The sequence below is a fragment of the Stegodyphus dumicola genome, chromosome 8, assembly GCF_044657685.1.
Source record: "Stegodyphus dumicola isolate Sdum_Otavi_A_Nest chromosome 8, ASM4465768v1".
NCBI classification, from domain to species: Eukaryota; Metazoa; Arthropoda; class Arachnida; order Araneae; family Eresidae; genus Stegodyphus; species Stegodyphus dumicola.
Genome location: NC_140775.1, coordinates 75,508,861 through 75,525,620, shown reverse-complemented (window position 1 = coordinate 75,525,620; position 16,760 = coordinate 75,508,861). Strand labels below are relative to the sequence as shown.

General features: G+C 33.3%; 1 protein-coding gene across 2 annotated transcripts in view; it reads right to left on the bottom strand.

Moving 5' to 3' along the window:
- LOC118197647 (uncharacterized) overlaps nucleotides 1-16,760 on the bottom strand; it is a 50,336-nt gene that overhangs the window by 18,202 nt on the left and 15,374 nt on the right. For both annotated transcript variants that reach the window (XM_035369185.2, XM_035369187.2), the window contains exon 4: nucleotides 14,623-14,767. In XM_035369185.2, coding sequence (XP_035225076.1) covers nucleotides 14,623-14,767 — 145 coding nt within the window. The remainder of the gene's footprint in view (nucleotides 1-14,622; nucleotides 14,768-16,760) is intronic.

Here is a 16,760-nt window from a genome sequence, read left to right as displayed (position 1 = left end):
ATTTAAGAACAGTTTTTAATACATCTGAAATTACTTCAGACTCAAATAAAATCTAGTAAAACTCTGGAATCTTCAGGTTAATTTTACAAAACATACATGTAACAACAATTCAAATACAGGGTGTTTATAAATTCTTAAACAGGCTTTATTCTGAAATACAAGTTATTTACATGAAAATGCAAAATAATATAACACTAAATTAGTACAATTAGGTGTGCCCCCCTGGCACAATTGCCACCATTCCACTACACTCCAGAACACCTTATGTAAAGTTACTGGTGTAATTTCAGCTGCTGCAGACATAATTCACTGTTTTAATTGTTCAATGCTGCCAGTCTTCAATTGGCACACTTTGGACTTGACAAAACCCCATACGAAAAAATGTAGGGGAGTTAAGGCTGGTTGATTGTGCAGTCCAAAGCCATTGAAAGCTCCAACCAATCCACCTATAAAGAAAAGTTTCGTTTAAATAATTACACACAATAATGGCAAAATGGGGAAGTGCCCTATTCCACTGGAAGACAATAGTGTCAATAATGTTATCTGATACTAGCTGTGGCTCAAGATACTGTTGCAACATATCAAGATAAATTTCTTCAGTAATGATTCTTTCATGGTTCACAGAGCTTATTTATTCCAATCCATACATTAATTTCAGGCGAGTCTCTTTGAGATTTGTATAACACGTTTGGTTGTTCATCAGCCTTCATTCGGCAATTATGCCTATTAACATGGCCACAGAGATGGAATGTGGCTTCATCGCTAAAGAGAACATTCTCATTATCCATATCTTCCAACAAATCATAACAAGTGACTTGCCAAGCTCCACAGTCCCCAGCTTCATGCTTATGCACAGTTTGAATGTGATGAGCACCCTTGTTTAAATGACAGCATAGAGCAGGGGTTCTCAATCACTGGTGGTATGCAAAGTATTTTCAACTATTAAATTTAAAAACCCAAAATCCTGATTGAGTTTTTTTTCTCTAACACTCCTATCTGTGCTTTGTTCAAGAGTGGTGGCGGCACTAAAGGTTTTCAATTTTTGTTTAGGTGGTACTTATTAGTCAAAAGGTTGAACCGCTAGTGTAGTTTTCTAAACGGTAGTAATGCAAAATGCCGAGTCTTCATGTAGATGCCTGGGGTTATGCATAATCGCTTTTTTGTTCAACTTGTGTTATTGAAAGTCTCTCAGAAGGTCCACTCTACCAGTTTGCTTGAATTTGTTTACCGAAGTTTCAATAGCTGCTCTGCTAAGGGCTTGTTTTCTCAATTTGCAGGCGAAGTCCTCCTGCATTTGTTGATACATTAATCTGCACGTAAGGGCACAAACAATGGCTATTCTCTCCCCTGCTGCCAGCATTTTTTTCAGATCGCCTCCAAAGAAACTCGAAGTGGAATATATTTTTCAAAGATGTATAGACTTTATGAACACCCTGTATTTCTGTTTTTGGGAAAAGGCAAATACAGTGAAGAGATTCATTTCAAGAATAAACAAACAATACTCAGACCACGAAGTAGGCTTCTTGCATTCAAAGTTAACTAGAATAATCAAAATATTTTTTATGAATGCTTTTAATAGTTAAAACTAATAGTTCCAAATTTTTTAATCAAAGCATATCATGGTTTCTTAGTTTCCAAATATTCAGGCAAAACATGAAGGACAGTTTTTGAATGTTCAATTACTTCAATTTTTATATTAATTCTGCATCAATAACTACTGTAAAAAATTCACAGAAAACAGAGGACTTAATTTGATATGCTTTGTTAAAACAGCCATTGCAAAAAATGGAAAACCAGTCACATAATATTTATTCTCTGGATTTTTTTTCAAGAAAATAGTTGCCAAAATTCAATCATTCTGAACAAGGGGTCCTGCACACTGCCACCTACATGTATTGGCAACATATTATAAGAAATAAAAGAGGAGCTGCTAAATATGGATTATATGTTACATTACTACTGTTCTACATACACAGCTTAAATTTGTTTTCACTTTAAAAAAGTGCACTACATTAACTAGCCATAGTGAATGTTATATATTATATTGTTATTAGAGTTCAGCATTATTTACTGGTTTCACACGTTTTGTTTTTTGAGGACTTGTGATTTTGGCAATTGACAAATTAATCTGCTACATACTGAGAATAATTTTAGCTTATATTCTCATAAAAAAAACAAATTTATATCACAATATATAGATATTTGAGGGATTTATGACATTGTGCTAAAATACAACAAATTCTTATTTAGGATTTGTATTTTAGCACAACACAAATGAAAGTTAATGAAATCTAAAATATTCCTTTATGGATAAAAATGAAGAGAAAAAGAATGAAATTGTACAAATGTAATGTTTAGACGAAAAATGGAGATACTGGCTTATTAAATTAGCCTGACAACAATTATAGTGCATTGTAAAAATTAGTAATCATGCACATAGCATAATCAAAATTAATCTATATAAAACAAATACCAAATGATATACTTGTCGTCAAAAATCTGATCAAGAAATAATAAACAAACATTCTTCGACTTGCCATCTTAAACAAAATATTGCTGCATGCATACAAGTTTCTAATGCTTTGAATGCACACAGAATTGACCACAGCTTAATAAAATTAATTTTCCTAAAAGAAACACTTCACAGTTCTGGAAATTTCCACAAAAATACTTGTACAGCTCTTCACAGTATACAATCAGGAATCACATTTCAAACTACAATGAATGTTTACCAACACAATGGAAAGTGAATTTCAAAGGCAACGCTTTCATTGATACCTCGACAGTACGGAGTTGCTCTGAACAACTGAGTGCAGATGTTCTTATTGTGTTATATGGGGGGGTCGTATACGACAACAGCTACATATGAAATCAATTACTTTTCCAATACCTATTACGGTGATAAAGAGACTGGTATGAAATATCGCGAAGTTCAGTGATTTTTGTCGATTTCTCACCAAACTGGCGACAAAAATAAGTCACCAAAACTTTTGCAAAGTTTGTGAGAGAGCCATTTACTCAATAATAGACTTGAACCTATATTTTCTCCCCCCCGGCAGCGTATGGTTTCGTCAGATTTTCATGTTACATTACACAGAAAAAATAAAGTGCCACTCAAATTATTTATTTGTAACAATACTTCCAGTCCCAACCCCCCCCACTAATAGCAATTATGAAACACTAACTATTTCAGTTCTAAGAACATATTTATGACAGGCAAATGTAATTTAAATAGAAAACACCTTCAGACAGATCTCATTTCACAAAACAAGTGACAACTTTCTTCAGGTACATACTTCACAAACTACCATGCTTACAAATATCTCAAATTATTCTTTTGATTAATGGTTTCACTTTCCTACTTGTGATGATTACAAGATCTGGAGACACTGATGGCCATAATGTGACATAATATTATAGTTACAGCAGTCATTCTACTCTGAAGCAAATTTTAAAAATCATACTTGTAAATTAAAGCATTTTTCAAGATTTAAGCCTATGTACTGATATATGAATTCCAGCTTTTTTATCCCATTATTCTATTCTTTTTCCTTTTACAAAATCAAAGCAACAGCTTAGAACCTTCAGTTACGTCCAATTTCAAGTTACAAGCACTAGTGAGTTTTGATTTTAATGATTTACAAGCCTACCACTGACTAATTCATCTACTTGGCAACAGACTTTCTGACATATGCTGTCTTTATTTTTGTTCAGATAAACAGCATATCAAGACTTTTTAATAACCAAAAATCAACGATATGCAGAAAATAAATATAGTAATAAGAACATTTAGCAAGAACAAAATCTATTATTTCACCTTAGTTGTAACATACCAACCAGTTGCTCACCCTCTTTAAAATATGCAGCATGTTTCTTCCTAATGCATTTCAATTTATGCATCTCAGACAAATCCAATTAAAATACAAATTTTTTCCCATAAAGGTCAAAAAGTTAAAGAAGGTTTAAACTTCTAGAATACACAGACCTTTATGCCACATAAAGTAAAAAATCTTTGGTAATTTGGTACTAACAAAATGTTTTGTTTCTTTTTCAAATATAAAAAGAAATCGATATTATCCATTTATATTAAATCACACAAGAGTTGACACTCATGGCAAAATTCGAGAGTAAATACAGTCATACGCATGCGTCAACGCATAAGGCTTTCATGCATGCACCCAATACGTTTACGCATGTGCATTTAATGTATAATGGATGGTATAAGCTAAGTTAAAATTATCTATTTCAGTTAATGTTGCAGCTTGCGTTGTTCCTTAATCTAAAAAAAAAGTGGAATTGCTGTAAAAAATGGATGAGAGCATATCCTTTGTTACTTTAACCATTCCGAAATCTGTTTATCAATTTCACCCTGCCTTGCAGGGGGGGGGGGAGGTTGCAGCAGTCAATGAACTGGAAGTTGATCTGTCAGCACTATCCTTATCTTCAGTTTATAATTCCTTACTAAATGTAGTATTTCATCTCGATGTATTCCGTCTTTGATGTGATTTAAATCAAATTCCTCATCATTATAAATATCACAAGTACACATCAAATAGTTTTCTGGTTGCTATTTTCTAATTTCGACTATGCGTGATATACGCTTTACGCATGCGCGCGTTGAAAGAAATGTTTAATAAAGTAAACAAATAAATATTAAGCTTTTTTTTTGTAAATTTTGATACCCTTTAGATCATAATTGCTCTTTATTTCATAAACTACAGTTTAAAATTTTTAATTTTATAATTTCTGCATGCCATCTTACCAGATTTAAACTGATGATCTACAATCCGGAGTATCAGTTACATGATGCAATTCAAGGTTTAAATAGTTTTAAACTAGTTTTTTAATGACTTAATTTTATTAGATTTTTTTACTTCCAATTCAGGTATATTTCAATGAAAATAACTACTTTGACCACTCTTGAATCAATCTAAACAATGTTTTTGCATTACATACTTGCCAACCTATGAAACTCAAAAATCAGGAGATTTTTCGCAATGTTAAAGACATTTTAAATGATAAAAATATAGTTTTTAATAATGAATTAACTTTAAATGGTAACTAATTCTTAAATGCAAGCAACACAAAAATATCTTGCACATAAAAAACATTTTTATTACTTGCATCGTTTAAGCAAACAAAAAGACACTTTAATCAGTTTTCGTACAAATGTTATAAACAGTGGCAGGTTTTGCTTTCTTTAAGATAGAAACTTCATTGTTTTGTTGATAGCAATCGCCACGCAGGCTTGCTTTTCCTAATAAAAATTTTCCTAATGTGTCATCACTAATATTAGATCTAAATTTAGTCCTCGTTTTCGCAACAACACTGAATATCCTCTCACACTCTGCATTACTATGGGGAACTGTCAAGATGGCCAACATAATTCTAGACAGTTCACTATATTTTACAATTCCATCAGCACCTTTCAGTTTTCCAGTTAAACTCCACTGGGTGTCAATCCTAGCTCATTTTATAACTTTATCCAAGTTTTCTAATTGTAAACTGCTGTTATGCAGCTGTTGGAACTGTTTCAATTTTTCCTTCCTTTTAAAACTCCTTTCAAGATAATAATAAATATCAACAATGTGTTCATCCGCATTTATTGGTATAAAGAAGCTGCCCCTTTTTCAGCTGCTAAATTTAAGAGGTGACAGGTACATCTCATAATATGAAAATCTGAATTTTCCTTTCTTAAGATGCCTGCAACAACAGTCTTCAAGCCTATCATTACTGGTGCATTATCGGCATACAAGTGCTAAGCAAATTATCCAGAGGCACTGCATTTTCTTTTAAAGTTTTAATAATTAGCTGTGCTATATTAACGCCTGTCGAATGTCCTTCTAAAGTGGGGACAGAAAGTACACTTCACTCCATTTCTGAAGACTCTGAATTAAAAAAAAAAAAGAAACCACAATTGGATACAGTTTTGAATCGGTATTATTACTTCCATCCGTAAAGAGGCAGAACAGAGTTGTTTTAATGCAATCAATAACTAAAGATTTATTTTTCAAACCCATTTTTTTAACAAATGCACCTGTTTTGGTCCTTGCACTTGAGTATTTCTTAGCGATTTGACTATCGGGAAACATTTTTCTAAATAAAGATGCAGATGTACTGCAGCGATGCATTCAGTAGCAAGTTGTCCTCCAGTAAAAAGGCAGAGAACAGACATTCTGCATTAATAACTTTTTGGTCCTTTGTTTCCGAAGAAAAATTTAATTTTTCTTTTCTTTCAAAACAATTTATGTTGTTCTTGTGTTTTTGTGTACGCACATGTTTGAGAACATCCGCCCTTCCACCATCAAAATCCAAAACTCGCAACGACAGGCGGTACACATCGCAAATTTATTACATTTCCTTGAGGAAATTAGGGAAGGAAAGTCAACTGTGTACGATTTTTGAAACGTACACGAGTCTTTCACCTTTCTCGCAGGCATAACAAAAGATGGTAATTTCAAAATTATTTCCGAAGGCACGTGTACTCACACAACCCAGGACAAATGAACGAAATAACTAAAGAACGTCCAAATAACAGCTTGATTTATCCTCATTGGCTAATATATGCCAGATGACACGCAGTGGAGCTCGATACCCATTGGAGAACTGGAGAACCCACGTTTCTGGATACGTATATGCTCTCACTCACAAAGCAGAAGTTATCTGATTTGCAAGGTTTTGTTTTAGATATAATCTAGAGAAAATTCAATTGCTTTCAGACGTCCAAAATCACTTTTTTTCTTGTTCATAAAACATTAAGGGGACAGTACACCTTTAAAATTTTCAAAAATTCGATTTTTCAATGCAATTGTTTTTTTCATACGTATTGAAAATAATGTAAATATCGAAGCAGCTGTTTTTCTTACACCCGGTGGCAGCTGCTGTAGTGTTTGTTTATAGTTTTAAAGGGCCTCAGTTTGGATTTCGTGTGCTGAAAGCCAGCCATTGCTATTTTTAAATAAAAATATGCCAGTGGAAGAAGAGATGAAACGAAACCTTACTTCTACTTTAATTTTGTTTTGATACGCTTATCACGTTGTAGTAGAAAATGAGAGCTAAGTTTAAGAACGGTGATTTGAAGTTTGTTGCCTTGTTTATAAGATTTTACCCTGGTTTATTGTGTGTATTTACTGATTATATTAACTAAATAGTACGCTTTAAATACTCTTTACAAGTACTTTATTAATTTAGTTATGAATATGGATTGTGAAACTCCTAAACGTTCTTCTGGCAAGTGTCAGAAGAAGCGAAAGTTTCATGGTAATCGTTTCACAACACCAGACAAGCAAAGCATTTTTGTGAGTGCTTCAGCAAGAAAACTTAATTCTAGTTGTTTTGAAAACGTAATTGTTGATTCTAAATTTAAAGGATATAGAATTTTGGATATCGAAATTTTATTCAGTAATATTTCCAAGTATCTGTGTTGTAAACAATGTGGATCAGATGTACAAGTGTGCGAAAACAACACTAATGGATTATCTTCAAAATTTTTCTGCTTTGCGATACTTGTGGTGAACTGACTTCTTTTTATTCTTCGTCTATGATGGGTGACAAGAAAAACATTCCAGAAATTAATGAAAGATTTATGTATGGAATGAGATGTATTAGTCAAGGTCTTGCAGGTATGCACACATTTTGTGGTGTAATGGACTTACCACCACCTATCCAAAAATCTGCATATTGTAGAAAATTAAGAAAAATGCTGTCGACAACTTCAAAAATTGCTGAAATGTCTATGTCGTATGCTGCGAAACAAGAAATTGAAGCAACCGGCTGCTCAGACCTCACAGTTAGTGGGGATGGATCATGGAAAACGCGCGGCCATTCATCACGCGTGGGATTTGCGAGTGTAATTGGTGCAGAAACTGGTAAAATTTTAGACATTGAGGTACTTTTATCATACTGTAAAGGTTGTGAATCTTGGAAAGGGCCAAAGTATGGAGCACAATATCTTTTATGGAAAGCAAATCATGAACAAAAATGTATAAAAAATCACGAAGGATCTGCAGGTAAGATGGAAGTTGATGGAATATGTAAAATATTCAATCGTTCCATAGAAAAGCACAGCGTCCAATATGTCAGCTATATTGGGGATGGTGATACGAAAACATTTTCTGAATTGCAGAAAAATCATAACTATGGAAGTGATATTGTGTTGAAAAAAATCGAATGTGTTGGTCATGTACAGAAACGAATGGGTAATAGGTTGCGACAATTAAAAATCAATATGAGAGGAAAACAATTGGCTGATCATAAGCCACTAAGTGGAAAAGGTCGATTAACAGATAAAGTTATAGATCAAATCACAACGTACTATGGTAATGCTATTAGGAGCAACAAGGGATCATGCATGGATATGCGTAACGCTGTGTGGGCTATATTCTATCATAAACGTTCTACCGATGATGAACCTCTTCACGAATTTTGTCCACTAGGTGAGAATTCATGGTGTGCGTTCCAAAGAGCAAAAGCTGCTGGTTCTGAGAAAGGATTCCAACACAAGAACAGCATGCCAGCTGCAGTGATGGACTGTATAAAACCTATATTTAAAGATCTTTCAGATCCCAAACTTTTGAAACGTTGCCCTGGGGCAAAAACACAAAACTCCAATGAATCATTTAATTCCCTTGTGTGGAAACTATGCCCCAAAACAAGCGGATCGAGTAAACTTATCGCACAGCTTGCTGCATATGAAGCAATTATATCATTCAATGATGGGAGAATAGGTCGACTTGAATGTATAAAAAGAATGGGCTTTCGTGTAGGACAGTATGCAATTGAATCAGCAAAAAAAGCTGATAAAAGTCGAATTTTTGATGCAGAAATTAGGAGTTCAGCTATGAGTTTAGAAAGTCGCAGAGCAAAACGCATGGCAAACTGTAAAATTTGAAACTCAGAAAGAAATAGAGGGCATTCTATATGAAGCTGGAAAATTTTAAAGCTGCTTTATATTTTCTTTAATAAATTAAAATATTCTATAATACTTGTGTTGTATAGATCTCTATTATATAGGCTATGATCAACTTTTAACTATCACTTAAATTTTCTTCTTTTATTTAAGTGAATTTGCAAATTTTGTATTTTTTTAAAGAATTTAGCTTTTTTTTCGAAGATATTTGTGCCACGTAAGTATACATAAGAAGTCATATTTTTGTCATTTTTTTGATGTTTCATTCCAAAATTTATTAATACACTGGCAAATAGTCATAGTTACATGTATAAAACGTATTTTTTTATGAAAGTTCAAAATAGATTACTTTATTCATAAATTTATACTTTAATTGCATTTATCTCAAAACGCTGTTTTTACAACTTGCGCGCAGGATATTTCCAAAACTATTTAAGTAACTCTTTTGCAAATTTGTAAACACTTAACAACAATTATGATTACCCTTGTGTTCTACTGACATTGATATACATTGTAAATTAACACTTTTATGACCATCTTAAAAGCAAAAATTATGCAAAATTAATTTTTATATATATATTGTAATATTTAAGAATAAAAATTTTAAAATAATTAATATATAATAGAACAAAATTAGAAACTAAATCTTTTCTTTAATTTAGCATTAAATTTCTTACTAAAAAATAAATATAAAATTAAATATCTGGCGCGCAGTGAAAAGTTGAATTTTCGAAAAATGAAAACATAATTTTATTTAAGATAATTTTTAAGTATCTAAATATTAAATTTTCTTCATTAATTATTTTTTTATTTTATTATAAATAATGGATCTACATACTCTGAAAGTTTTATGCATATAACTGGAATAGTTGTTTTTTAAAAAAATGAGAAACATTGGTCAAATTTTGAACATTTTCGGATTGTTAAAGGTGTACTGTCCCCTTAAGCCAAGTTCCATAAAAATCGTGAGAAATTTTAAGAATAAGAAAGTCGGGAGAAATATATTGTAAATCGGGTTGGCGGGAGAGCGGTCGAAAAGTGGGAATCTTCCGCCTAAATCTGGAGAGTTGGCAACTCTGGCATTATATCTGCAGAGATCGAATGCAGGACCAAAACAGATCGTAAAATGGATTCAGAAGAGTTTTTTCATGTGTCATGTTATTTTACATAGCTCACACACAAGTTGTCTAAGAACGTTTAATTTTTGTACACAGGACCGCTACAGCAAGCAAGTCACTACAAAGTCTCCCGTGTATTCCGATACTAGCAAGTCAACAAAATGCCAGAGTCCATTTCCTTCCTGGTGATTTTCCTCACCATGTTACGGTATGGCTCATTGGGTTCAGAAGTTTTAAATGACACGAGAACAATCCTTTTAAAGCGACTAAAGTAGCTCTCCAATCTAAATGCACTTTCACTTTGTTTAGCATTTAGCTATTGATGCTATAATCTTGTCCTATGGGGACAAGGGCGAAACTGCACAAAGATCTATAAATCAGATCACTTAAGTAGGTTATTGTTAAAGCTGTAACATTCATTCGGCAGGGTGAAGAAAATCCTATCCAATAGATTCATACATGGGCATTTCAAATGTTTGAGGGAAACATTCAGTCTCTATCTATGTGAAAGAGTCAAATTAATATAACTCTATTCTGCTTAGAAGGTTTCCCGCAGAGGCATCCATTTGGGGAGACGACCCTTGTGTGCTTTGTTGTTTTTAAATAACCTTAACACGTTGAGCGTGGTGCCAAATTTACTGTTCTTTCAGTTCAGCCAGCAGCGAGCTAAGCCGTATTTTTTTAAGAATGTTTCAATACATTTCATTAAAACTAAATTTGATCACATTTCACTAAGACTATTTTAACTTTAATACTGTTGGTCTCACGGGCCGACGACAGCCAAACGAAAAGTTCGCTGTCGGTCCCCAGGGATTGGCGCTGCGCTCAACGTGTTAATGCATTTACATTTTCAAACATGATGCACTGAACTGTCAAAATTTCAGCTAGACGTAAATGCTACTGCAAGCACTTTGCTAAGTTATGACAACTCTTCAATGTGCTATCAGCTGAATTTGCCATATTGCACTTGCTGTATATCTTCCCACCCACCTTCCACAAAATACCATTCCTGACCATAATCTCTTATTTTACACAAGGCACTTCTAAGCTGTAGTTACCCTCCCATCATTTGCAATCGTGCTCATTATGCACATGATTGTAAGATAAGACCCAAGATGAGAATAAGGGGATTTGCAAATTTAACTTTACCTTTCGCAGCAGTCTGAAATAATTATTAAAAATAAATACATAATCATTTAAAATATGAAAATATCAAACATTATTATATTCCAAAATGAATAACTACTTTGATTAGAGTAGACTGAAGGGTGCCCCTCGTTTTATTGCGAATTTGTTGTTTCATTTATGGTAAGAGTAGTTGAATGTTACGGAAACCTTATTAATTGACTGGTGTATAAATGAAGGTTTACTTAGCAGCCATTATAAGTGTCCCGTTTGTAGGAAGCAAATGCATAGATAGTTCAGATGGTTTTAAATGGGTTTGCCGCAAGAAATGCCAAAGACAGTCCAGTCCAGCACTATGGAGGATATTTTTGACGGATATACGGATTCTAGTTTAGATAATTTTAAGAAATTTCTGGATGCTGTTGAGGAATTTTGTGTGCCACAGACTGGAGATGCAGAAATATCTAAACAAGGTAAGTGGATATTTGCTTTGTGTAGTGCTTAGATTAATAAGATGAATTCCCTTTTTTATGTTATTTCATTGTTTGATTTAAAATGTTTGAGATTATGCATTTTTTTGTTTGGCTCGCTCTACTGTAGAAGTGGGTGCTACTTTTACTTTTTAAGTGAAAACAGATTGATGTGTACATGGACGAAGTCAAGGAAGTGAGCAATGGCAAGTTTGTGCAATTCTCTGATTTTTTTTAAGCGAAAATAGGTCAACGTGTACATAGATACTATGTCTGTGCAATTCTTTGACTTGTTATTTTGTTTTTTTGTAGAGGTACAAAAACCACCTCTACACAGAGGCCAAAATAACAAATCAAAGAATTGCACTAATTTGGTATCCATGTACCACCAAAAATTGACAAGTGGAACCCATAAATATATATGTTTACCCACTATTTCAAAGCTACATGACCACAGTAATTAACATGTATTCTTTAGCTGATAGCTTATCTCCTGAGCACTTGAAAATGCACAATCTTGTATTAAGACAATTTCTCACTATCTTTATACATCACTGCTGGCAACACCAATTAGTGATCAAACTAAGAATAAATTCTATCTTGAAAATTGCAAGAAATCTGAAAAAACAGCCATAATTTTATTTTTAAATGAGTCATTAAAATATGAAATGAGAAGTTCTTTGCAGGCAGTTTATAGGCATTCTAAACACATATTCTCATCTCTTGCCATAACCATCATGCTAAATACATTTTCCTGTAAATTATATACTTACAATTTAGCATTAGAAATGACTAGTAATCATGCACCAATTTCTGCCCACTATTACAAAGGCATAGAAAAACTTCAGGAACTATAAATCAATCTAAGAAATAAGCAGCCACTATTTTTTTTTTTTTTTACTTCCTAGCACAAAGTAGGATAATTGAGAAAAATTACCCTAAAAGTTTCAGATTTCAACCATTCCCGAATTCCTTTCGACTACTTTTTTGCACAACTTCAGTATATGGACAGAATAAAGGACTCTTCTTTTGAAATGGACTGTACAATGCCCACGCCTGTGATGTCTATACATATGTATATCACTAACTCAAAACATTAGCACAGAACATTGAATGTACATGGGACCGCTGTAACATCTAGTTACGCATCTCCCTCATCTTTTGAAATTGGAAGTAATGGCTAGCCTACATTTGACGGTGCCCTTGACAAGTGTTTGTTTCATTTAGGAGAACCTGAGTAAAGGGTGCCCGTTGGATTATCGCCAAGTTGTTGTTTCATTTTTGGTAACCTGAGTAGTTGAATGTTTTGAAAACCCTATTTTGACGTAATTGGTTGCGTGAATTTGACTGACGGAAAAGATTTGTAAGGGTTTGTTTATGTGTTGGATAGGAAGTTGCTTATTTTGTGGTTTACACTATAAAATGGTTGAATGTGATAAGATTAATTTGAAATTTCTATAGGATTTGAGACGAAGAGAGGGGGGAAGCATTAATTGACTGGTGTGTAAATGAAGGTTTACTATGTAGCAATTATAAATGCCTTGTTTGTACAAGGGAAATGCATTATGGTCGAACGTAAAGATCTTTCAGATGGCTTTGTCGCAAGAAAGGTTCAAATGGTCACCATATAAAGCATTCCATTAAAAAGGGAACATGGTTTGAGGAAAGTTTTTGGATGCTGTTTAGGAATTTTGTGTGCCACAGACTGAAGACAAAGAAATTTCTAAATAAGGTAGGTGGCTATTTCCTTTGCATAGTGCTTTTTTATTTTATTTTATTGTTTGATTTAAAACGCAGTTTGAGATTATATATTTTTTGTTCGCAATGCCGAGTTTGTGCAATTTTTTTAAAGTGAAAATAGGTCGATGGGTACATGGATACCGACCGAGTTTGAGCATTTCGCTTACTTGCTATTTGGGCTTTGTTTAGCAGCGATTTTTTTCTACAAAGGTAAAATAACAAATCAAAGAATTGTATAAACTGTGTCCATGTACCGCCCAAAATCGCCAAAGGGGAACCGTCAAATATAGTTATACCGAAGTAACAAAAGTGTATTCACATATGTAATTATTTATTTTTGCAATAATTTATTACAGATATATACTTCTAATTACAGAAGTGTTTTACATGAACAAAATATTTATATTTTGGCAATTTCAAATTAAAAAACATACACTATTTTGGGCAAATAATGAAATTTAACTTTTAATGCAGTCTCCTGATTCCTGTATTTATATTTGGGAAAATTTTATACTTGTTAACTGTGCAGAATTTAATAAGCACTCAAGGAAGTAATTTAGTATCCAGATCAGATTTTTTATATGCAATTGCAATCAATTTCAAAGAGCTATTCCTTCCCTCCCTCACTCACTCAAAGTTTCATTTTTACCTGAAAATATCGCTGGCTTCACATATAGAAGGAATTTATAGAAACTATTACAGTATGCCGTATGAGAATATGGACAATACAGTAAATTAAGATTTATATATTTTCGATTACTTTTGTTAGTAATAGTACTTACTATAACTCATTAGATAAAGAAACAAATGACTTGATATTTAACTAATATGAGGCTCAATCAATGATTGCAGAAAACTTCTAACTTACTTTCCCCCGACGTAACATTTTAAGCCTTATTTTTATAGCTAATTTAAATTAAATGTAAAAATAAATTGAGCTTATGCATCAATGAAGTAAGTAATATTACCTCTTAAAACAATTACTTATTTTTATTTAAAACCTTCAAACTTTGATATAAAAATTCTTAAAATGTTACTAACATTGACACTTTTTCATAAATTCTATAATCATAGTGAAAAATCAATCAAGCCAAAAATAACACATTATTAAGAATAATTTGTTAGTACTAATCGTGCAATGCCAATGTTTGGTACAGTATTTGATTACAGCAGCACAATACTTATTCACTGTCAAGCCCACAGCAAATAATTCTTATTTTATATTAATATAATAAGAAAACTTCCTAGAAGTAAGACTTACTTCCTGCTGAATATGAGGATGCAGAAGGTTGTTGTCCATATCCATACTGCTGTTGGCTTGACCCATACTGATCAGTACCATAACCACTGTATGCAGAACTGCCAGTAGGTGCAGATGAACCTCCCCAACTAGCAGCAGATGAACCCTATGAAAATTATTCAAAACAATTACAGATAAATATACAAGATTATTAAAAATGGAACTTTGCTACATATTTTTAAATTCATATTTCTCTAGCCTAAACTTTCAATTATTCATGGAACATAATTCATACTTTGGAACAGGTTAATTTAACAACACACACAACAGGAAACATACATCAGCTAAAAAAATGATGTAAACATTAAAATTTGTGCTGTGATGAAGGAACAAATGCGAAAAGAAAAATATTTCTACATTTTTATATAAAACTGTAATAGTACAGATGTCAATCATATGATCATAAAGGATCATGTCACAGAGATATCAATCTGCAGTGATTTCAAATCTTCCGAAGAAAGAGCATTTATCCCCCCAGCAAAACTGAATACAGTCAAAAGTCGTTAATTTGGACACCCATAATTCGGAATGATCTATAATCCAGACCTCAAAACTAAAAACTTTCTGCGCATGCGCCGCGTTGACACATGCGCATAAGAACTTTTACGACTGCGCATATGAGTGTGCGCAAGTGCAGAATACGTTTTCGCGTGCGCGTTTTATGTATAATGAACGTATAAGCTAAAATTATCTAATTATCTATTTCAGTTAATGTTGATGATTGCGTTGTTCCTTAATTTTCGAATTGGAATTGGATCCGGCTTATTAATTTTTGCAGACTGTAAGATCGATTTTATAAAAGTAAGCTTAAACTTTCGATTATATCAAATAGAATTTCCGATATATATTTGTTAATATGTAAAGGATCTAAAGCGAAAGTATGTTTTGAAATCCGAAATCTGTTTATCAATTTCACGCGCTGCTTGGCGGGGGGGATCGCCTCTGGGGGCCCGTAATGAATTCGAAGTTGATCTGTCAGCACTATCCTTATCTTCAGCGCAATGTTTTTATTTTATTTGGCTTATAATTCCTTACCAAATGTAGTATTTCATTTCGATACGCTCTGTCTTTGATATGATTTAAAACAAGTTACAAGTTCCACGTCATTATAATTTGCTTTCGATAGCGAAGAAAGTAACAGAGGTTATTGAAAACGAAAAAATTTCGATTGACAAATTAGTCGGTGTTCTCAACACAGCAATTATAGGACTTGAACAGCGGAACTTTGTAACTGAACAAGAAATTATGTCTGTTTAATAGAATTAAAGAGAAAGTATTATCACATGAAACGAAGCAAAACTTAAACAACTTACATTGAAAGAAATGTTTAATAAAGTAAACAAATAAGTATTAAGCTTTTTCTTTTTGCAACTTTTGATACCCTTTAGATCATAATTGTTTTTTATTTTATAAATTACGGTTTCATATTTTTAATTTTAGAATTTCTGCATGCCATCTTACGAGATTTAAACTGATGATCTATAATCCGGAATCGCCAAAGTCCCGACGAGTCCGGATTAACGACTTTTGACTGTAATAACCATTGTGGATATTGTAATGCCCATAACCCGAGAAGGAGAAGGAAAAGACTAGCCAGCGAAATAATTAGTCCGACGGAGAGGTGGTTCGTTGGACGGAAGGAGAAAGGACGAACAAAAAGACGAGGGGGGCGAAGAGGACTTGGCACCCTGGTTGCCGGAGTTTTTTTTGGCGGGGGAGAATCGCCATTTTCTTTCGTCATGGAGAGATTGTTTTTTCTCATCCGGCGGAGACCATGCCGGACTTACCTATTCATGCTTGTACATATAATGTATAATAATCAAGAATTGTTTACTTATTAAAGTTTATTGTTAAACAAACAAAAAATGGGTGTCATCTATGCGTCGATCGACGGTGACATGTGTGAAGCAACTGAACCCTATGCTACGGTTTAACACAACGATGCTTATCGGTCTCGGCACGACTACCACAGTCAACTACAATGGTGGCAGCGGTGGGATCAAATGCTTCATCACAGGGGTGAGTACTGATTTTTTTTTTTTTAGTTCTCTATTCGATCGGATGCAGGGTATTTTATTTTTTTGTTTGGGTACGACTAA